At 32.4% G+C, this 23,923-nt stretch overlaps 1 protein-coding gene across 1 annotated transcript in view; it reads right to left on the minus strand.

Moving 5' to 3' along the window:
• Positions 1 to 1,291: 1,291 nt before the first annotated feature.
• LOC125835493 (3-hydroxyisobutyryl-CoA hydrolase-like protein 5) overlaps positions 1,292 to 23,923 on the minus strand; it is a 60,920-nt gene continuing 38,288 nt past the window's right edge. Inside the window, exon 13 of the mRNA XM_049514625.1 lies at positions 1,292 to 1,340. Coding sequence (XP_049370582.1) covers positions 1,292 to 1,340 — 49 coding nt within the window. The remainder of the gene's footprint in view (positions 1,341 to 23,923) is intronic.

Raw genomic sequence — 23,923 nt, forward strand, 5'->3', positions numbered from 1 at the left:
GTGACCTTAAAACTTAAGAAATTTTAATTTCCTCGATAAAATCCTACTCACAACGAAGGACGGTTCAACTCTTAGTTCAAAAATTTTCTAGGGTGTTACGGTATCTTAGAATAATAAATACAAAAAAGGTGACTTGATTTTTGTGGGATATGATAGTTTTCCGATAAATTCTAGCAAATACTTAGATGATGTTTTCTACTAAGAATGATATTTTAAGGATATAATTTAAATTTAGGGTATAGTTTAAGGATTAATTTAGCTAAAAATTTAGCAAATATACTTATGGAAAGGATTTTAGAATGAAAAAAGAGACAAAATAAAAAAAAATAATAGCCTGAATTTTTGCCAAAAAATTTGAAAAACTTCAATTATACGAATCATGAAATTCCAAAATTAATAGGACAACAAAACACTAGAACATATGAAAGAGGATCAATGGAATGAAAAAAAAAAAACCTTATTTTTTGCCAAAAAATAAAATAAAAAAACTTTAATTCCACAAATCACAAATCCCACCATTAATATGGAAAAAAAATGCTATGACATATGAGGGAGTAACAACAACTAAAATAATATCATTAGCCACTTGTACATATTCATAAGGGATAAGGGTCTGAAAAATACCTCAACTTTGGTCGAATTTGCTGTTGCGATACTAAACTTTTATGAGGACCTATTGCCTCCCTAGAACAAAAAATATTATAATAAAATCTTTAAAATAAAATACTCACCTACCACACTACCATTTCAATGAATTCCTCAGTTACCAATTCCGCACCGAAAAATGGTATCAGAGCCATGGATAATAAGAAAATGATAATCTACCCGAAATCGTATTTTAAACATATATATTTGCCCATGTGGACATAAAAAATAATGCAAAATTATAAATAGTAATGTGTCCACGTGGGCACATATATACATTTAAAATACACTATTAAATAGTTCAGGGGGTAAAAAATACGCTATTAAATAGTCTAGGGAGGTAATAGGTCCTCATGAAAGTTTAGTATCGCAACAACAAATCCGACCAAAGTTGGGGTATTTTTCATACCCTTATCCCTGTTCATAATAATGTTTGGGAAGGCCATTCGCAAACAATACATTAATCCAATGTGAGTAATGTATCAAAATCTTAAATAATGTTGCAGTTACATTTGCCACAAGGAACGTATGTTTCTTCTACTATATATATATACTTAGAATCTTTATTACAAACATTAGAAGATATAGATATATATCATGAACGCTAATTCTAAGAGTTGTTGATCCACACATCATTTTTGAATTTTCATTTGGTTCGAAGACAATAACTAGAACTCTCATATTTTCCTTCCCACCTGTTAATTATTAGATCAAATGTAAATTTAAAGTTTAATTAACAATCTTCTTCAATAATGCAAAATATATAATTGGATAAATTAAGTGCAACTGATATACATATTCATTTGAACCTGCAATATTCTTCTTCTTTTATTGGAATTTGAAGTTCCAAGTCATGTTCATCGAATGGCTTGAAGATTAAGTCGAGTTGCTGTGAACTTTGTCAAGGGTTGAAGGGTTCCACTAAAAACGAAGAAACAGAAGTGTTCTATCAATATTTTATGTAAATGCATCATCTACTTATTATCAGTTTCAGTATTGAAAAAATATTACTCCAATGTTACCAAAAAAGGAAAGAGATCTTTCTTTTTTAAACATACTAAAAAGAAAAGGAGGTCATTCTTTTTAAATAGAGGGAGTACGTACTTTTAGTGGAATAAATTGAATTGACTTTATAGTTATTCGAAATTCTTGATTGGTTAATAAAACTACCAACACTTGAAGGAACAAAGGAGCATACTTATCCTTGTCAATGATGGCAGCCCTTATTCCCTTTAAAAATAAATCGAAGAATTCTATTTTAGATTTTAAATGAGAAATCGCAAATCAAGTGTACTTCTTTGTGAATATGTTTGCTTAATTTTTAAAAATAAATTACCTCATATAAATCATGAGATATTATAGTTCGTAATGTGTTTATCATAATCCGAAATTCTCTCCTCAAACATTCAGATAGAGTTTGTATCCTCCCTTCTCGTATCTGGAAAAAATAATATTGAGAAAAAGTAAGATCCTTTCTCTTTTGCATATTCATATATTGTTTGTATGAATTATTAGGACTAGTTACCGATCTCAATGTTATTTTCTATCCAATTGGAGATGCTTTCTTTATACTTTTAAGCACTGGCATAATCCAATCATTTTCTTTTTTGCCTGCTTCAGCTTCCTGAAAATTAAAGTTATATCAATTGTACGTTTTATTTTATATGATTCCATATCATTGGAATTATTTCATATATAGTATAATCAATGCTTACAAATGAATCTAGGGTCTCCTCCAGAGTTTCCCTGGAGAAACAATCATCGATTATGGAGAACCTACAATTGATTTATGAAAAATGCATCAGTGTGAATATCCTCACAAGAACAGTTTGAAATCATGATACATTACTTGCTCAAGACACTTGTTTCATCTATTTGAACATTTGTAGAGAATTCGTCTATGACAGATCTAAATATAGTATCCTCTTCACCGTTGTTTATGTTCAGTAAACTCTTCTCTAACTGAAATAATTTGTGTGAAGGTACAAAATGAGTTGCTAATCCAGTAGCAATCACTTCTTTACCCTTCCATTTCACTCCTGTTAAGCCCAAGTATTCCCCTACATACATTTAATAACATCACATTTATATTCAAAATTTAAAAATACATGTTCCAACTTACTTACCAAGTTGACCTGGAAGGCGCGAGAGTATGTATGATAAGCCATAGTCTGGGAGATACCCTAGGTTTGCTTCGAGAATGGAACAAAATTGCAATTGTTCAATCAATCAAAATGAGATTCATTCTCTTTAGTCCATCATAATTGAATTTGTGAGCTCTTTTCCGATAACAAGCATTAATAATTGGTACTAACTACTTTTTCAGTGACGACGGAGAACTTCATTGGAACCATCAAGGATACACCTCCACCCACTGACATTCCATGGACAAGAGCGATATGCGGTTTCTTGTAAGTATGAATGTGGTAGCAAAGCCAATAAATTCTATAAACATCTTCAAGGCAAAAATCCCCTTCAAAGACTATAATTTACTCGGGACTAAAAAATGAAATAGTGAACAAGTAAAAATGAACAGAGTGAGTAATTATATATAAAGAAAAAAATAGTTACTTGTGTTTCGTCCATCATATATCCTTTGCAAGTCCCCACCAGCAGAGAATATACGACCAGCTCCCTATATGCAAATAGATTGAAATTGTTAATAATTAACTAAGCAAATAACTAATATAGATACTACTTAATTACCTTGATGATTATAAATTCAGCATTATTATCTTTCTCATATTTCTCCAATTTCTGCGAAAGCATTAATGCCTAATGAAGAAAATTTTATAATTAAATGAACATATAGCTAGTAGCCATTTTAACACTGTGCTTTTAACTTGAATAAGTAACTGTAGATGTTTCATACCACTTTGCCTGATATAAAATTTAAATGTTTAGGCCGATTTAAGGTGAGCATTCTGGCGCGGCCAATTTCGTCAGCAATAACAACCTGACGAACACACAAAAAAATAGCCTCAATTTGAACATAATTAAGTAAATAACAGTATGTTCTCTCTGTTTCGTTTCATTACTTCTGGAGGCATTGAAGACATTATGATAGAACTCGGAAGATATGGTATTCCCATAGCAGCTATTAGACTCAAAGAAGAGTGATGGAATATTGTAAACAATAATTCTTAAAGGATTTACAATAGACTTAAAATTTGGGCGTTACAATCACAGCTCCATCCATCCGTCATTAGAGGTCTCGGGTTCTGAATTCTTAAAGGATTTATAATAGAGTGAAAATTTGGGCATTACAATTACAAACAAATGTGGTGGGATGGATGGAATCCTTCATTATTAATTAAAGGTTTCGAGTACTAAATTCTTATTGGGGAGTGTTTCAACCTTAAATGAGTACTTTTATGCGATACAAATCTAGATTTAAATGTTGAAGTTAAAATTTAAATGTTCTTTGTTATCCAATCAGAGTATCATGTTTATCTTGGGTTATAGTATGTTAAAAGTGATTTTTCTTTTCATGATTTATTCACTTGATGTTGCTGGTGAACATTTAAATTTGCAAGGATAATTTTATTTGTTAAAGAATTAATTAACACGTTGTGAAATCAATATTTTGGTTTAGATTTTAAATGAGATCTAAAAGTTTGGCATGAATAACAAACTATTGGAGGTGATGGGCTATTAATTGGAGTAATTAAGTTGAAAACAAACTTAATTAGGTCTAGATATAGTTAAAGGCCTAATCTAAATCTATATTTGTATTTAAAAACTACATAATTAGATATACATTCATACCATATCTAAGAATTTCATTTATAGTTTTAAAAAAATTATATGCTATCTCACTATTTAATAATGACATAATACATAAATGTGTCATTTAACTTGACCTCATTTACATTTATGCCCTCTAACTTTGGGTGTGCACAAGTAGATACTTTAACATGTAAAAGGTTGAACAAGTAAACACATGATTTTTACGTGGCATAATACATATAGGACACCACGTAGGATGAAACTTTTCATGTAGAATGTGTGTCTATTTGTTCAACTTCTTACAAACTTAAGTGCCTACTTGTGCATACCCAAAGTTGGAGGGCATAAATGAGAGCTGATGTAACACCTCGGGTTTCAAAAAAAACTAAAGAAAAGTTTGTACAAGTCAACCATCAGTTTTTCGTTTTAGGTCAGCTTCAATCGAGCATATTTTTTATAACATAAAGAATTAGGTGTCCCATGACCTATCAAATTAAAGGTCTTTGGATCTTCTTTCTAATGCCGCCAAGTTTGCTTAATTTCGAGCTCGTAGTAGAAAGTTATTCCCGTTTTAGTGAAGCCTCTCTTCTAAAGACATCCCAATCGTTTTAAGAGGGGTAATTTGGTCTTTTCCTTTTCCTTCTAAGCCTAGCCACGTTTTTCTTCACCCAATTAAAGGTCTAATAAGATGTTAGAGCACTTTTTCACGTTCCTAAACACTTAGAGAAGTAGAGCGAGGTTCCAAGAAGAGAAAAGGCTAGGTTTCAAGCATTCTTCAAGGTTTGTGAATTTTGCAAAGAACATTGTTCTTTCCAGGTATGTAAGGCTTCTCACAGTGTTGGACTTGTTCGTCCTCACGTCATACATCTAAATTTATCCACTAAATCGTTGTATCTAAAGATTTTTTGTGTAGTTCTTGATTTTGAGTTCAATTCTTTAACAATGGGGGTTTTGATCCTTTTGTGGATCTTAGAAAAAATTATATTCCCAAAAGGGATTGTATAGAATTCTTCATGTATTCGTGTTGGATTTGAGAATCAAGAAGAGTATAGGAGAAATTTACCAATTCTAAACTAGTTAGGGCCCTAATTTGAGCTTGAAAATCTGTCAGATTTTTTTTGGGTAAGGGGTGGGGCGGATACCATTTTTCGTAGCGGAACTGGTAGCTGGGGGATTCATGGAAGTGGTAGTGTGATAAGTGAGTATTTTATTTTAAAGATTTTATTGTAGTATTCTTTTGCTAAGTGTCTTAATCTTGATATCCCTTTAATGTTAATTTTTGGTAGTGTGAAATTCATGGTAAAATGTAATAATATTTATTGTAATATTCTTCCGATAGTTGTTTTAATCTGAATATTTCTTTAATATTATTTATGATATATTCAAGATATAACATATCTTCGGTTCTTTGGTACATAGATAAATTTTCCTCTATTAATTGTTCTAATAGTTTTATATCTTCCATAGATTCTATCAAATATTGTAAATATTCGTGATTCATTTTAATCTGAATTTATTTCTAATAAATCGTACCATTCTATTCTTTCGTAGTCTAAATCATGTAAGTCTATTTCATACCATTGTTGGTTCAATATATCTTCTGGTTCGTTATTAAATATTTTTTCCCATATGATTCTTCTTAATTCAATTATTTTTATATCTTTAAGTATACATAATATTAAAGTTTCATAGTTTTTTATCATTTCATTATGGAGGTAAGTAGTCATGTTCTTTATTATGCAGATTTTTTATTTCAAATTATTCCTTCCTATCATATTCATAATTGATTAAATTCATATTAGATCATTATGAACTAGATTATTTTTATCATGTTTTCCTGTCACTACTAGCATCGTACTTTAGCGGATACTTTCTTCTTATCAGCGCCTCAACTTTGTTTACTCCCCTAAACAGCTTCCTCGCCTACCGGTTTCAACATTAGGATGGCATAATATAGAAGTTTTCTCCCTGTTTCCAGTGTGCTAATAAACTAGAAATCATGATTCAAATAATTCTAATACATAATAACTAACATAAATTTATTCAATCATATATATGATATTCAGGAATATAAGAAATTAGTTCCGCATATATTTTGAACAATATACCTTTGCTTCTTGCTTAGCCATGCTATCTGAAATATCTGATTGGATTTCAGATTTTTGCTCCATTTATCTAAATACTAAATTTTTAGTTGAGAGAGTTTTTTTTTTTTTTTTTGAAAGAAACTTTTAAGTTAGGCAATGCCTGCCTTTATATTTACATATCCTTCCACTTATATAGAAAGGAGTTCTTACGTACTACTTACAATTTACACCTACCATTCCTACTACTTACACTTACCCATATAATTGTTACACTTGTCCATTCTTGCCCATACTTGCCCATACTACTTTATTACATTTGTCCATCCTACTTTTAATATGCACATGCACACACTACCCACTTTATTGACTATATTACATTCAATAATAAGACTAATATATTTACTTTTGTCTTATCTCTTTTCTTATCTCCTTTCATCCGTATCTTCTTTTCTTGTCTTTGACTACTTTACACTTGTCATACTTTACATGCTATATTTATGACATACTACTATTACTATTATGACCTTTTTACATTTTTACGTACTAACTTTTTCTTTCTTATCTTTTTGACTTGTCTTCTTCTTCTTATCTCCTTCCGTCTTTATCTTATTCCAGCTGGACATCGGGAATCACGTTATCTTCTCCGTTGCATTTTGAACATATGTGGTCAGGGTATTTGTGACCAATTAGCTTGCAATACCTGGTCAATAATTCTGCCGAAATAAATCCTTCTTTTAGTGCTCGTGTTGTAGGTCGTTCTTCTGGCTTAAGTAATGATAAAATCCATCTCTGGACTTCATCCATATCTGGCTTAAGTAATGATAAAATTCATCTCTGGACTTCATCCATATCTGCTTTCCTTAGCTCCCTTGAATTTGAATAGATCATTAACTGATCTCTTGCATAGTAGCTCCATATTGCGTTTCCGTTTAAATAATTATTTGCTAGTTCTTGTATAATAGTTGATATACCAATTATTCTCTTATTGGCATAAAAATTGGGTATCTCTGGTTGTTGTCCGATATCTTCTGGTATTATCATATCTTTTGTTAGTCCTATCTTTACTACTTGTATCAGAGGTTTTATTTCCTCGTGTAATATCTCTGCTGTTGCCGTATAAAACTTTACATAGAATAGATTTCCCTTAGTAACTCTCTTATAAGTAATAAATGATCTATGTAGTTCTGGTATTCCGCTTAGTTCTTCTCCGTCATATGTATATACAGTATTTAGCAATCCATAGTTATAACATGTCCTTACTAAGTTGGCGTTAGTTTTTGGTTATGCAATTAGTTTATTATAACCTTGCAGTCTTTGGGTTAAATAATCTTGGTTTGGTTCTTTTGTAGTTGATCTGGGGTTGCGGTTTAAATAAGTTTGGATTTTGTGTATATTTTTGATATAGGTTCGTGTGATGTAATTATATGTCTTTTTTTCATTTTGGTTTTGCAAACTATCTGCATATGTAGATGTTTGCGGTTCTATGGACATATGTCTAGGTGTCCTTTGGGTAAATGGTTTTTCGAATAGCTGGTTTAAGTTAGCATTTTTATGTTGTTTATCGCTAACTTGTTTGCTTGTACCTGCAGCTGTATTTAAACAAACATTATGGGTTTTAAGGAGTTTCCCATCGTCTCCTTTTAGCTCTAGATTTTTTCCGTCTTCCGATTGACGTAGCTCCGCATTTTTATAGTCATGCTGCTGACTAGCTTTAGACTTCAGATTATCTTCATTAGTCTTTAGCTTTTGTATCTCGTTGTCCATACTATCCACTTTTATACAAAGTGTAGTTATGGCTTTGAGTATCTCTTCCATTGTATTTTCGTTCTCAGTCTGAGTAGCTTTGTCTTGATAAGTAATCTGCAATAACATTCTTATCAGTTTTTATTACTTCAATTGTAAATGTAAAATTTAATATATTTAATACCAATCTCCTTATTTCTTTTGTTGTTACCGAATCTTGTATTTTTCTTGTTAGCCACCATTTTACTTGTGTATTATCTGTTCTTATAATAAATTTGTTATATACAATATATGGTTCAAATGATAATAAACACTTATATACTGAATATAATTCTTTTCTATTTATTTCCCATTTTATTTCTGTATTATTAAACGTTCCTGAATAATACCTGCAATGATGTTCTATCGTAGTGTCATCATACCTGTATTTTAGTATTCCTCCATAACTTTTTTCACTCGCATCTGATTCTATTATATAAGTAAATTTTTTGTTTTCATCTGGAAAATATAGTTTAGGTAAGTTTTTACATAATAATTTTACCTTTTGTATTTGTATTTGGTCTTTTTTATCAAACTGATATTCTATATCTTTCTTTAATTTTTGTTGTAATGGTTTTAAATTTTCTGCTAATTTTGGTATGTATTCTCTTACTTGATTTACTAGTCCTAAGAATGATTGTAATTTCTTTTTTGTGTCTAGTTGTTCATTTGAGTTAATTATTTTTTGTACTATATGTGTTTGCATTTTTATTCCGTTTTTATCAATTTGTATCCCTAAGAATTCTATTTGATTTTTCATTATATCAGCTTTCTTTTTACTTAGACTTATACCTGAATATTCTATGATGTGTATAAATTTTTCTAATAATCTTATATGTTCATCTTGTGTCTTAGAATATAATAATATATCATCGATGTACACTACACAATTTTCTATTTGTTTAAAGTAATTGTCCATAAAGTGTTGATATCTACCTGGTGCGTTTTTATATCCAAATGGTAATACATTCCATTCATAAAATCTTTGTGGTACAGTGAATGCTGTTAGTTTTTTAGATTCTTCTTCTAGTTTTAAGTGGTAAAATCCTGATTTACAATCAAATTTGCTAAAATAATTATATCCTTGTATTTGTCTTATCTTTAGTATTTTATTTGGTATCGGATAATTATATGTTTTAGTTTTTGCATTTAAATTTCTATAATCAATAACCATTCTACTTTTTCCTCTTTTTTGTTCACTATGTTTATTTACGATAAATGCCGGGCTTGTATGCTTACTATTGCTTTCTTGTATATATCCTTTTTCTAGTAATTCATCTATATGATCTTAAATTCGGTTAAATCATTAAAATTATACTTTAATGGTTTTTGGGTTATTATACTGTTATTATCAATTAGCTCAATTTTTACTTTGGTTTTATGTTTTTCCCATCCTTGTAAAGGATCCTCACTATATAATAGTTCTAACTTATCTTGAATTATTTTTACTTTATCTATAGAGAATATAATTAATTCTATTTTAGGGTCTTCTTCTTTTATATTTTCTAATTTTTGTGTAATTTTTTCACTTCCTTTTATCCATTCTGTTGTTTTTCGTTTTTTATTATTTACCCTTTTTGCTCCTATTTTTTGTTTACACGGTGTTGTGAACCACCAGTGTGTTTTTGTTATTATATGTGGGTACAATTTTTTTAAAATGGCATTCCTAGTAGCATATCTTTTGTAGTTAATTCAAAGTTATATATTTCTTCTATAGTTAATATCTTATCCCATATTTGTATTTTTATATTTTTTGCCTTATATGTGATCATGCTTCCTTCATTATTAAATCATGTTACTACTATAGGTGTTTTTAGTTTTTCCCACTTATCTTCTGGTAAACAATTGTATTTACATATATTAGCTTCTGCTCCCGTATCTATCATTGGTGTATAATATCGGTTGTAATATCCTTCTATTATTATCTTTGCAAGTATATATATTTTCATATTTTTATCATACCAAAGTCCTTTTTATTATTACTCTTTTATTTTCATAATTTATTGTTAACTGTTTGTCTTCTAGATTATATGGTTTTACTTGTTCCAACCATTTTATTCCTAAAATGATATTTTCATTTCCTTGATATATTTTGAATTTTATTACTGTTGGTACTCCTCCGATGATTATTTCCTTTTCCGTAGTTTCTTCGGTATACATTAATGCTTTTGGTAGTTCGGAGCATGATTGTTCAATAGTTATTATTTCATCTTCCGTCACTAATTCTCTTGTAATATAGTTTTCTTCTCGTCCTGTATCTATTAATATTAAATATTTTCGTTGTTCCATTATTCCCGTTATGTAGTAATGATGTGGTTTTATATCTTCTTCTATTGATTTTTGTGGGGTTTTATCTATTCTCCTTGAGGTACTCATTTTTTATGATGTTTGGGGTATCTCATTGTTTATTCTTTTCGATGTGCTTAGTCTTTCTTTTACTATTTCTAAATCTTCTTCTATATCAATTTCATTATAACTATAATCATTTTTATCTATGACTGTAACTATTCTTTCAAAGGGATCTTCTATTTTTATTTTGTCTATTTTATTTTTTGCTGTTATTTTATGTTTTGTTGTTAGAACATATAAGTTTTTACATCTAGCTGTAAATATTTTACTTCCTGGGGCTAGTTCTATTCCTGACATTCTCCAATATAATACTAACGATTTATCTATATTTCTGTCATTTATTGCTACTGAGTAATTAGCACTTATTATAAATTTAAATTTTTGGTGTATGAGGTTACCTCTTACTGCACTTATTACACTTTTTTCTATGGGTTGTATAATTCTATCATCCACTAAGTATATTTCTATGGGTGTATCTATTCCTTCTCTAAAACATGCTTTTATTAATATTTCTGTTCCTCCTAAATGTACATATTTAATTGAATTTTTAGCCTTAATATCTTGTATTTCTTTATTTATTATTGGTATTTGGCCTTTCCTTTAGTATATTTGCAATCTATGATATGTTCTCTTTGACTTACTACATAATATTCTTCTTTTTGTCGTTTAAACCAGTTTCTTACGGTTGGTATTTCGAATATTTTTGCTACTCTTAGGTCTAATTCTTTTCCTTTTATTTGTTCAAATATACTATTATCAAATATTATTTTCTGTTCTAAATATTCTTCGTCTTGATGTTTTTCTTTATTTATTGTTTGTATATCTGCTTCAGTCATTTGTTATATTATAGAATTCATTTTCTATTTCTATGTCATTATCTATTTCATTTTTCGATAATTCATATATACTATCATTGCTTTCTAATTCATAATCTACGTATTCTATTTGTGTATATTTTTCGTCATCTATTATTATTTCTGATATTTGTTTTTCTTTGGATTTTTAGGTAATTTACAATCTCTAGCTATATGTCCTAATTTTCCACAATTATAACAAGTACATTCCGTTAGTTTTCTTTTTGGTCTATATGGTCTTTTGGTTTTGTAATTTTTTACATAGTACCTTCTTCTTGGTTTTTTATATTTATATTTTGATCTATATTTTTTATTATATTTCTTTCTATTTTTGTAATACTTATCCGTACAACCAAATTGGGGTGCTGTTTTATTTTTGCAACATGCTAAGTTCTTTATTAATATTTTTTCCATTTTTATTTCTTCTTTATGCTTTTCACATAGTTCCATAAACCATCGTTGCAAGAATTTCATTCTAACTCCTAAGGTGTCCGTTAATTCTGCTTCATTCCAACTTTTTATTATTTTTGAATTAAAAGGTTCTGGTAATTTTGTAAAATATAATTTTCTTATTTCTTTACTTTCTTCTGTGCTATATGTTCCTTTATAATAATATTCTCTAAATGCACATGTATATTCATCTATGTAACACATATTGCATATTGCTAATTTTGTCATTAGATTCCGATTTATGATTTTTTCTTTATTTTGTTCTTCCACTTCTGTTGTCATACTACTAAATTCATTTCTTATAGCTATTTCGTATTTATATAATATTTCCATGGTTGTAGTGGCTATTCCACCATCAAATTTTTTATTATTTCTCAAAGTTGTTAAGCTTTCATTTGTTAAATTTTGTAGCCATAATTTTACTGTTCCTATAAGTGTTCTTTCTATGTATCCTGGTGCCTCTGCTATTACTATCTTGTTATCTATTAATTGTTTTGATATGTATCCTACCATAATTGGATTGTTTTATTTATGTCTGCTACACAGTCTAAATCTAAAAATTCATGTTGTCCAGTTATTGGTTTAGGCGTCCATTTTTTATTTAATCTTTTATCCCATGTAGTTTTTTCTTTATCATATTGTTCATAATTTTCATTATAATATTTTGGATTAAAATTTTTTTGGGTTTTTTACTCCTGATGTGCTAGGTTTTTCGCCTATGTCTACGTCTTCTGTATTTACTTCTAAATTCTTTGTATTATCTATGTTTGCTAAAAGTTCCGTATATGTTTCGCTTGTTTCCGTATGTTGTTCTAGATCATCATCATTTATTTCATCAACTCTTATTTCGGGTAGATTATCTTGGTTATTTTCTTCTTTTTCTCCTAATTCATCTTGTAATTGCAATTTTTCTTTAAATTTAATTATCTCATTTGCTAATTTTGTTTTTTGTTCTTTTTCTTTTTGTTTAATTTCATACATTTCTTTTAATATTGCTAGCTCTTTTTCTAGCTCTATTATTTTAGTATTCTTTACTTCTTCTAATTGTTGTACTTCCTTTTTTGCTTGTTGTTTTATTTTTTCAATTTCCGTTCTTCTATCTATTTCTTCATTTTCTTTTGTTATTCTTACCATAGCAGTTAAACTATCTTCTAGTTTTACCGTTTCTTTTTCTAACATTAAACTTATATTGTCACCTATTTTCTTATATCTTCTTCCTAGATTAGAAAATATTATCTTTATTTTTAATCCGTCATAATTTTCATATGTTTTTTCATCTATTGCGTATTCTTCTTTATTCATTTATAAATTATGTTGTAGTTTATATTCTAAGTTATTTATTTGTATTTCTAGATAAAAAATAGTCTTTCTTTGTGCTACTATAGATTTGTGACAAATTCCTGTAAATATATTACTATTAAGTCTATTTTGCCTATGTTCTAATTCTTGTCGTTTTTCTATAATTACTTCATTAAGTTTTTGTCTATATTCACTATTCTTGTTATTCATTGTATTTTTAAGTATTGAATATATTTATATTCTATTTTAGATATATTATTTATTAATTGATCTAATTTTTCATTATCAGTCTTTGTGATATTAAGTTGTTTATATTCCGGATATAATTTATTTAATTTTCTTCTTATTTTTCTTAATTTTCTACTTGTATGTTTCTTACCGTGTTTCTTATTATCCATAGCTCTGATACCATTTTTCGGAAACAAGCGAAACATATACGGAACTTTTAGCAAACATAGATAATACAAAGAATTTAGAAGTAAATACAGAAGACGTAGACATAGGCGAAAAACCTAGCACATCAGGAGTAAAAAACCCAAAAAATTTTAATCCAAAATATTATAATGAAAATTATGAACAATATGATAAAGAAAAAACTACATGGGATAAAAGATTAAATAAAAAATGGACGCCTAAACCAATAACTGGACAACATGAATTTTTAGATTTAGACTGTGTAGCAGACATAAATAAAACAATCCATGAATGTTCCTTTATAATAATATTCTCTAAATGCACTTTCTTCATTTATTTATTATTGGTATTTTGGCCTTTCCTTTAGTATATTTGCAATCTATGATATGTTCTCTTTGACTTACTACATAATATTCTTCTTTTTGTCGTTTAAACCAGTTTCTTACTGTTGGTATTTCGAATATTTTTGCTACGCTTAGGTCTAATTCTTTTCCTTTTATTTGTTCAAATATCCTTTGAGTCGTGATTATGTTCCCTTCTTTGCATTAGCTCCTAATTAAAGGCTTCATTCACCTTTGAGAATTCCTACATTTTCTAATCACATGTCTTAATTTACATTCAAAACTAAGGTTAGTTTAAGAGGAAAGTTTAAGAAGTATTTATGAGTTATTTTGAGGATCTTTTGTATCTAATAATGGTTTTAAACTAATTCTCTGAGTAAGTAAATATGAATGTTGAAGAGAGATTTGATTCGTGCTTGAGAAAGGATATAAGGGAACTAAGTATTCCCAAATGTAACATCTTTATATTGAAAGAGAGAAACTTGATTTCTAAATGAGTTTATTAGTTCAGAGATATTTTAGAGCATTACCTTTTTAAGAGGATCTTTACAGTAATTACCTCAAATCGAGAAAGATAATGTTTTTAAACATTGAGCATGAGTGTGTGTATATATATATATATATGAGCATCGATCTAGGGATGAGTTCAGACAACTCACACTCCTTATAAACCATGTAGCAAACATGGGTAAATGATCATACTTTTTTGACTATTCCTTATTGCTTTTGAGCATAGCCTAGTGGATCCACTAAGTTGAGGTGGTCCATTCCCCGGCAAGGTATATGACAGTTCTAGCAACGTGGGCGAGACGTTGTATCATCACATAGCTCATAATGATGGTTATCGATTAGAGAATCTCCCAAATAAGAGTAAAAAGTATTTTATTGTATTTTATATACATCCTTTAGTTGGTATTTGTTATTTATGAAGCATTAAACATATAAATCTTTTGTTATTGCTTTTGAAATGAGTTGAGTTGAGGTGAGAACTCTTCCAGTCTTGTTACTTTAGTTATCTATGTTTTTAGTTCTCCTTGCATACTCGTACATTCAATATACTAATGTCATTCGACCTGCATCTTTTTATGATGCAAATTCAAGTGTTCAGATTCATCAACAGGCGCTTTGTTGATACCACTTGCACTCCAGATAGCTTTGGTCAGCCTTCTTGATTTCTAGAGGGCTTCATACTTGTTTCCTGCTTTGTTAAGTTGTCAAGGGTTTTGTCCCAACATCTATCTCAGTATTAAAGGCATTATTTTCCCTTTTTTTAGATGTTTTGAGATATTGAGACGATTACTTATAACTTATTAAGTATTTGCAGATATTTATTTGAGTTAAGTTTTAATTGAGACTTAAAGTTTAATTATGCATTTGAAGTTCCCATTTTTGCTTAAGTAAGTCTTCCGCTAAGTAGTCAGCTAGGCCAAGGGTTCACTTGGGGACCAACGATGGTTCTCGAGTGCCGGCCACGTCCATGGTGTAGGCTCGTGGTGTGAAAAACTTATATCAGAGCATAGAGTTCAAGAGTCCTAGGGTGTCTATAAATCTGTGTCAGTAGATTCCTTATTATCGATGTGAAGCACGCCACATCTATAATTGAGAGCCTATGACATTTAGGATTATTTCACTTTCTTCTTACTCGTGCTAGGAGGAATGTTAATCCTCAAGGTCAAGAAGTTCCCAATGCACTAAAAGTGCAGCCCCCTCAGGCAAATATCACCAATGCTGAGTTCAAGAATGCTTGACTCGGGTTGTGGCAAATCAAACTGGTCAACAAAGAATAAATGGTCAGGATGTGGCTGATACATCAAGAATTCGTGAGTTTTTTTGGATGAATCCCCCATAGTTCACAGGGTCGAATATCACTGAGGATCCAGAGAACTTTATGGAAGAACTTCAGAAAGTGCTTGAGGTTATGCGTGTTGTCGATGCAGAGCGTGTGAATTTATCAGCTCAAATGTGCTGCTAGGATATGGTATGATCAATGGAAGAAGAACATGGCAGAGGGGGCACCACCTTTGAGTTGGGTTGTGTTTGAAGATGCTTTGTTGGGGCGTTTCTTTCCCCGAGAGCTAAGGGAAACAAAGGTAAGAGAATTTCTTAATCTAAAGCAGGAGTCTATGAGTGTGCAAAAGTACAACCTCAATTTCACTCAGCTATCCCGTTATGCTCCGGAGATGGTGACTGATATGTGGAGCAGGATGAGTTTATTTGTGTCTGCGAGTAAGAAAGGTAAGACGGCTATATTGATAGGGGACATGGATATAGCTAAGCTCATGATTCATGTGTAGCAAGTTGAGAAAGATAAGTTGAAAGAAAAAGGAAGAGTTCCGCAGTAAGAAGGCTAAGACAGCAAATCATGAGTCCGGCCAACAGAAAACCGGGAATGTAAATTGGTCATCTATTCAGCAAAGGTCATCTGGGCCTGCTCCATCGTCATCTAGTATGCCTGCACCAAAGAACAAGAATGATTACCGAAACCAGAACTCCAGAATTTCAGAGCTTGACCTACCCAGTCTCAAGGTAATGTGGCACAAGGGGCTACTTAGACCCCCACATGTGCTAAGTGTGGTAGGAACCACCCAGGACCATGTCGTGATAGTTCCAATGGCTACTTCAACGGTGGTCAGATGGGTCACTTTATGAAAGAATGCTCTAAGAACATGCAGGGTAATGGGGGAAACAAAGTCCAATCTTCTTCAGCGGCTCCAGCATAAAGATCTATTCCGCGAGGAGTTACTTCAGGGACATGCAGAGGAGGAAACCATTTGTATGCTATAACTAATCACCAGGATCAAGAGAACTCACCAGATGTTATCACAAGTATGCTTAAAGTTTTTACTTTTGATGGTTATGCCTTACTTGATCTAGGTGTGAGTTTGTCTTTTGTGACTCCTTATGTATCCATGAGGTTTGACATTTCCCCCGAACAACTCCTTGAGCCCTTCAGTGTTTCCACACCTATTGGTGAGTCTATTCTAGCATAAAGATTCTACCATGATTGTACCATATCTGTCAATCACAAGGACATCATGACTGACTTAGTTAAGCAAGATATGGTGGACTTTGATGTTATTCTAGGTATGGACCGACTTCATGGTTGTTATGCCTCAGTTGATTATAGAACTCGGGTAGTCAAGTTTCAGTTTCCTAATGAGTCAGTTTTAGAGGAAGAGTAGTTCATCAATGCCTAAGGATCGTTTCATTTCATATCTTAAGGCCAGAAATGTTAGTTTCTAAGTGGTACATCTATCACTTAGTCTGAGTTAATGACTCTAGTGTTGAGACACAACTTATTCAGTCAGCTCCAGTTGTGAGTGAGTTTCCACAGGTCTTTCCAGATGATCTTCATGGACTCCCTCCTGAGATAGAAATAGACTTCAAAATAGACATTTTTCCTGGTACTCAACCCATCTCTATTCTACCATATAGAATGGCTCCAGCTGAGTTGAAATAGTTAAAAGAGAAGTTAAGAGATCTTCTTGATAAGGGTTTCATTCGATCTAGTGTCTCACTTTGGGGCACTCCGGTCTTATTTGTGAGAAAGAAAAATGGTTCCCTTAGGATGTGTATCGACTACCACCAATTGAACAAGGTCACCATAAAGAATAAGTATCCCCTTTTTGAGAATTGATTACCTTTTCGACCAACTTCAAGGCAGCACTTGCTTCTCTAAGATAGACTTCAGATCTGGATATCATCAATTGGAAGTAAGAGAAAGTGACATCCCAAAGACAACATTGAGGACCCGTTATGGTCATTATGATTTCCTTGTGATGTTTTTTGGCTTGACCAATTCTCTTGCAGCATTCATGGATCTTATGAACAAAGTATTTAAGCCAAATCTGGATATGTTTGTTATTGTGTTCATTGATGACATACTGATATATTCCAAGAATGAGTCAGACCATGCTAGTGATCTTAGAATAGTCCTCCAAACTCTCAAGGATCGAGAGTTATATGCCAAATTTTCTAAGTGTGAGTTCTGGCTTGAGTCTATTGCGTTCTTAGGCCACATTGTATCGAGAGAAGGGATTTGAGTTGACACTCAAAAGATCGAAGCAGTACAGAACTGGCCCATACCCATCTCTCCAATTAATATAAGGAGTTTCTTGGGGTTGGTTGGTTACTACAGGAGGTTCGTTGAGGGGTTTCATCTATTTCATCTTCGTTGACTAAGTTGAATCAGAAAAAAGCTAAGTTTCAATGGTCTGAAGCTTGTAAGAAAAGCTTTTAGGAATTGAAAACTCTGTTAACTACTGCTCCAGTGTTGACCTACTAGATGGTACAAAGGGTTTTGTTGTTTATTGTGATGTGTGTAGAGTTGAACTTGGTTGTGTATTAATGCAGAATGGTAAGGTAATAGAATATGCCTCCATACAGCTAAGATCCAGAAAAAAACTACCCGACTCATGATCTCGAGTTAGTAGCAGTAGTTTTTGCTCTCAAAATATAGCGTCACTATATCTATGGTGTCAATGTGAATGTGTTCATCGACCATAAGAGTCTCCAGTATGTTTTCAGTCAGAAGGAGCTTAATCTCAGACAAATGAGGTGGTTAGAGTTGCTCAAGGATTACGACATAAGTATTATCTATTACCCAAGTCAGGCTAATGTTGTTACCGATGCTTTGAGCAGGTTGTCCATGGGGAGTATTGCTCATGTTAAGGAAGGAAAGAAAGAATTGGCTAAGGAAGTTCACAGACTTGCACGTTGGAGTCGATTCTTTAGATTCCAATGAAGGTGGAGTTGTGGTGATGAACGGAGCTGAATTATTATTAGTGTCTAAAGTGAAGGAAAAACAAGATAAATACCCTCTCTTACTTGAGCTAAAGGCAAATGTTCATGAGCAAAAAGTGATGGTTTTTTAACAAGGGGGAGATGGTGTGTTGAGGTATCCAGGTAGATTATGTGTACAAAAGGTGGATGAGCTCCAAGAGAGGATCATGACAGAAGCCACAGTTCTAGATATTTGATCCATCCCGGTTCCACAAAGATGTACCATGACTTGAGAGAAGTCTATTGGTTGAATAGTATGAAAAGGTGCATTGCATATTTCGTTGCTAAGTGCCCAAATTGCCAACAAGTCAAGGTAGAACACCAAAGGCTAGGTGGTGTGGCTCAGAACATATATCTTCTAGAGTGGAAGTGGAAGATGATTAATAAGGACTTCATTACTGGCTTGTCGCAATCCCGCAGGCAACATGATTCGACTTGGGTGATTATATATCAGATCACTAAATCAACCCATTTTTTATTGGTAGAGACTACAAATTCAGCAGAAGATTATGTCAGATTGTACATTCAAGAGATAGTCCAACTTCATGGAGTTTTTGTGTCTATTATTTCAGATAGGGGTGCATAATTCACCGCTCAGTTTTGGAAGTCTTTTTAGAAAGGTTTAGGTTCGAATGTAAACCTTAATACTATTTTTCATCCTCAAATGAATGGCCAAGCAGCACGCATAATTCAGACCCTAGAGGATATGTTGAGGGCATGCGTCATGGATTTCAAAGATAATTGGGATGACCATTTGCCTCTCATAGAGTTTGCAAATAATAATAAATATCACTCCAGTATCCATATGGATCCTTATGAGGCTCTTTATGGGTGAAGATATAGATCTCCTATTGGTTGGTTGGATGTTGGTGACACTGAGTTGATAGGGACAAACTTAGTTCATCAAGCCATAGAGAAAGTGAAGACTATTCAGGAAAGGCTGAAAAAATGCAAAGTCGTCAGAAATCCTTTACAGATGTTAGAAGGAAAGACTTGGAATTTGAGGCTAATGATTGGGTCTATTTGAAGGTTTAACCTATGAAGGGTGTTATGAGATTTGTTAAGAAGGGAAACTCAGTCCCTGATACATTGGTCCTTACAGAATATCCAAGAGAGTTGGCAACATGGCTTATGAGTTGGAGCTACCGTCAAAGTAAGCACCTGTGCATCCGATATTTGACATCTCTATGCTAAAGAAGTGTTTGGTCGATCCTTCACTTATTTTACCTACGAAGAATATTGGTATAAAGGACAACCTATTTTATGAGGGGATTCTCGTTCAGATTCTTGACTGTCATATTTGTAAGTTGAGAACTAAAGAGGTGTCATCAGTCAAGGTCTGGTGGAGAAATCAATTTGTTGCGGAAGTTACTTGGGAGGCTGAGGAGGAAAAGAACAAGATATACCCTCAACTTTTCCTTCAGAATCAGTTCCAGACCAAGGTACTAATTCTTTGTAAAGTACTCTTTAAGTTGATATGTTGAGTTTATGCTAATTGTATGTTTTGTGCTTGAATTGGGTTGTTAGACACTTCCCACCCCTGTTGTTATTAGTTTGATCTCAGTTGAGGACGAATGTTCCCAAGCGGGAGATATTGTAACACCTCAGGTTTCGAGAATAGCTAAAGAAAGGTTCGTACAACTCAACCATTAGTTTTTTGTTTTGGATCAGCTTCAATCGAGTATTTGTTTTAGCACATAATCAATTAGGTGGCCCATGACATATCAAATCAAAGGTCTTTGATTCCTCTTTCTAACGTAGTCAAATTTGCTTAATTTTGAGCTTGGAGTAGAAAGTTATGCTCGTTTTAGTGAAGCCTCTCTTCTAAAGACATCTCAATCATTTTTAGATGGGTAGTTTGGTCTTTTCCTTTTCTTTCTAAGCCTAGCCACGTTTTTTCCACCCAATTAAGTGTCTAATCATATATTAGACCACTTTTTCACGTTCCTAAATACTTAGAGAAGTAGAGCGAGGTTCCAAGAAGAGAACAAAATAGGTTTCAAATATTCTTCATGATTTGTGGATTTCGCAAAGAAAATTGTTCTTTCAAGGTATGTAAGGCTTCTCATAGTGTTGGACTTGTTCATCCTCATGCCATACATCTAAATTTATCAACGAAATCATTGTATCTAAAGAGTTTTTGCGTAGTTCTTGATTTTTAGTTCAACTCTTTATTAATGGAGGTTTTGATCTTTTTGTGTTGTGGATCTCTGGTAAAAGTTATATTCCAAAAAGGGATTGTATGGAATTCTTCATGTATTCGTGTTGGGTTTGATAATTAAGAAGAGTATATGATAATTTTTCCAATACTAAACTTGTTAGGGCCCTAATTTGAGCTTGAAAATTCTTCAGATTTTCTGGGAAGGGGGTGGGGTGGCGCGCCACCAAGGTGCCAGAACTTATGCCCTGAAGTTTGGGTCTGGCATCCCGTGCCAATAGTGCGCCTTTAAACTTGGGCTAGAGGTTTAGGGCTTGGCGCCCCGCGTCAGTAGTGCACCAAGGGTCGCCTGGCCTTTTTCCTTCTGTGTTTCATTCCGGACGTGTTCCTTTGAGTCATGACTTTGTTCCCTTCCTTGCATTATCTCCTAAAGGCTCCATTCACTTTGAGAATTCCTACATGTCGTAATTTACAGTCAAAACTAAGGTGAGTTTAAGAAGTCTTTTTTAGGATCTTTTGTAACCAACAATGGTTTTAAACTAATTTCTGAGTAAGTAATTATAAATTTTGAGAAGTGTTTTGATTCTTGATTGAGAGTATTCCCAAATGTAACACTTTTACATTGAAAGAGAGAAACTTGATTTCTAAATGAGTTTATGAGTTTATGAGTTCAGAGATATTTCAGAGCATTACCGCTTTGAAGAGGATCTTTTGAGTAATTACCTCAAATTGAGAAAGAGAATATTTTCAAACATTGAGCAATTATCTCAAACTAGAGAAAGAGTATGTTTTATACATTTGAGCATAAATATATATATTATTGGGAGTAGCATTGAGCAACGATATGGGGATGAGTTCAGACAACTCAAAATCCTCATAAACCATGTTAGCCAACATGGGTAAATGATACTTTTTAGATGACTCTTTATTGCTTTCAAACATAGCTTAGTGGATCCACTTAGTTGAGGTGTTCTATACCCGGCAAGGTATAGGACAATTCTGGAAGCGTGGGAGCTACGTTGTATCATCACATAACTCATAGTGATAGTTGTCGGTTAAAGAATCTCTCAAATAAGAGTAAAGAGTATTTTATTGTATTTTTACATAATTCTTGAGTTGATATCTGTTATTTATGAAGCTTTAAACATGTAAATCTTTTGTTTTTGCTTTGGTAATGAGTTGATTTGAGGTGACTACTTTTCCAGTCTTGTCAGTTTAGTTATCTATATTTTCAGTTTTCCTTGCATACTCGTACAATCAATGTACTGATGTGATTCATCTTGCATCTTTTTATAATGCAGATATAGGTGTTTAGGGTCATCAACAGACGCTTCATTGATACCACTTGCACTCCAGTTAGATTTGGTGAGCCTCATTAGTTTTCGGAGGGATTCACTGTCACAACCCAGGGGTAACCCCTAGACGTAACACGACGTACTCAACCCCGAAGGGGTCTAATACAAGCCCTTAGCATCATAACATAGGTAATAGAAAAGTATGTAAAATTTAAAACTTATTTAAGACTATACAATCGAAAACATTTTCATAAGCAAACGGAAGTCTTTACTAAATCTTTGTCTCAAACCATCTAACATAACTCTTGAATAAAAATTCTTGGGACGCAGCCCATACAATGTCTAAAACATAAAGAAATGACATAAAGGAAATAAGGATTTGTCCTCGAAGCTATGAGGACTCACAATTTCTTCAACTCTTCTTAATCCTTGGAAACCTATCCTTCAAAGCAACTCAAACTCCGAAACCCTACATTTGATTAGAATGTAGGCAATATACGTTAGTACAAAATGTACCAAGTATGAAAGCTAGCACAACATCATAAGAGCATCTCAAATGGTTAGTCAACATAAGACATAAGCATAAGAGATAATAACATAGTCATAACATAATCATCATAGTCATAGCATAATCATCATAATCATAACATAATCATCAACATAAGATTCATATAAACATAAATCAACATAAGACATAGTCATACTCATATAAGCATAATACACTATTAGTCCTCTTTACCATAATAACACCATTATCAAGTAACCTCAAAGGCATGCAAGTGCAAGGCAAGAATAGCATCCCATAATACCAGTCAAGCCAAGTATCCCTTTTTGGTCATTTTAATCATAGTCTACATACATGGTCAAATCTTCACTTCTCTACCATAAGGGTGCCATACTCCTAAGTAACCTCAAGGCACACTTGTGCAATGCATAAAAGGCATCCCATACTACCCTTCACACTAAGCATAGCCTTGAAGTCATCCTAGTCATATTCACCCTACTTTAGCCTCATTATTAGCTTAACTCTCATAACTAAGGGAATCTCTCACCTTTAGTCAACTATAACTAGGAAGGGCAACATAGCACAGTCATATCTCAAGAGTTCTCTTTATTGACCCTAAGGCATACTTGTTCAATGCATGCATAGCACCACTTAATACTATACATGCTAAGTACTACCTTAGGGTCCTCATACTAACCCTTGTTGGTTTTTGGAACCTAGTTCCTTTATTTATCTTTTAGAACACTATGAGGTACTCTCTCAAGCACATCTTAGTTCATCTCTTTAAACCTTGGAACACGATGAGGTACTTTCTTAAGCACATCATAATTCAGTATTAGGTTGAACCCTATGAGATGCTTCATTTAGTATGTCTAAGTTCACTATTAGCATGGATACTATAAGATACTTAGTTAAGCATGTCTAAACCCTTTTTCTACTTTGAACACTATGAGGTACTCTCTTAAATATGTCTAAGTTCATTCTTCATATGGACCGTATGACATACTACCTTAAGCATGTCTAAGTCCACTTATACTCTTGAACACTATGAGGTACTTTATTAAGTAAGTCTTAGTTCAATTATGCTTTAGAACACAATGAGATGCTTCTCAAGCATGTCTTAGTTCATAGGATATGGAGATTTCTACTAGGAACCTTAACTCAACTATGTGAATGCTCCCATCTCATGAGACCTAACTTTGGGAAAACCCACACTCTACTACGTAAGAGCTC

Source organism: Solanum verrucosum, unplaced genomic scaffold, assembly GCF_900185275.1.
Source record: "Solanum verrucosum unplaced genomic scaffold, falcon-dt-bn FXZP01000040.1, whole genome shotgun sequence".
Lineage (NCBI taxonomy): Eukaryota > Viridiplantae > Streptophyta > Magnoliopsida > Solanales > Solanaceae > Solanum > Solanum verrucosum.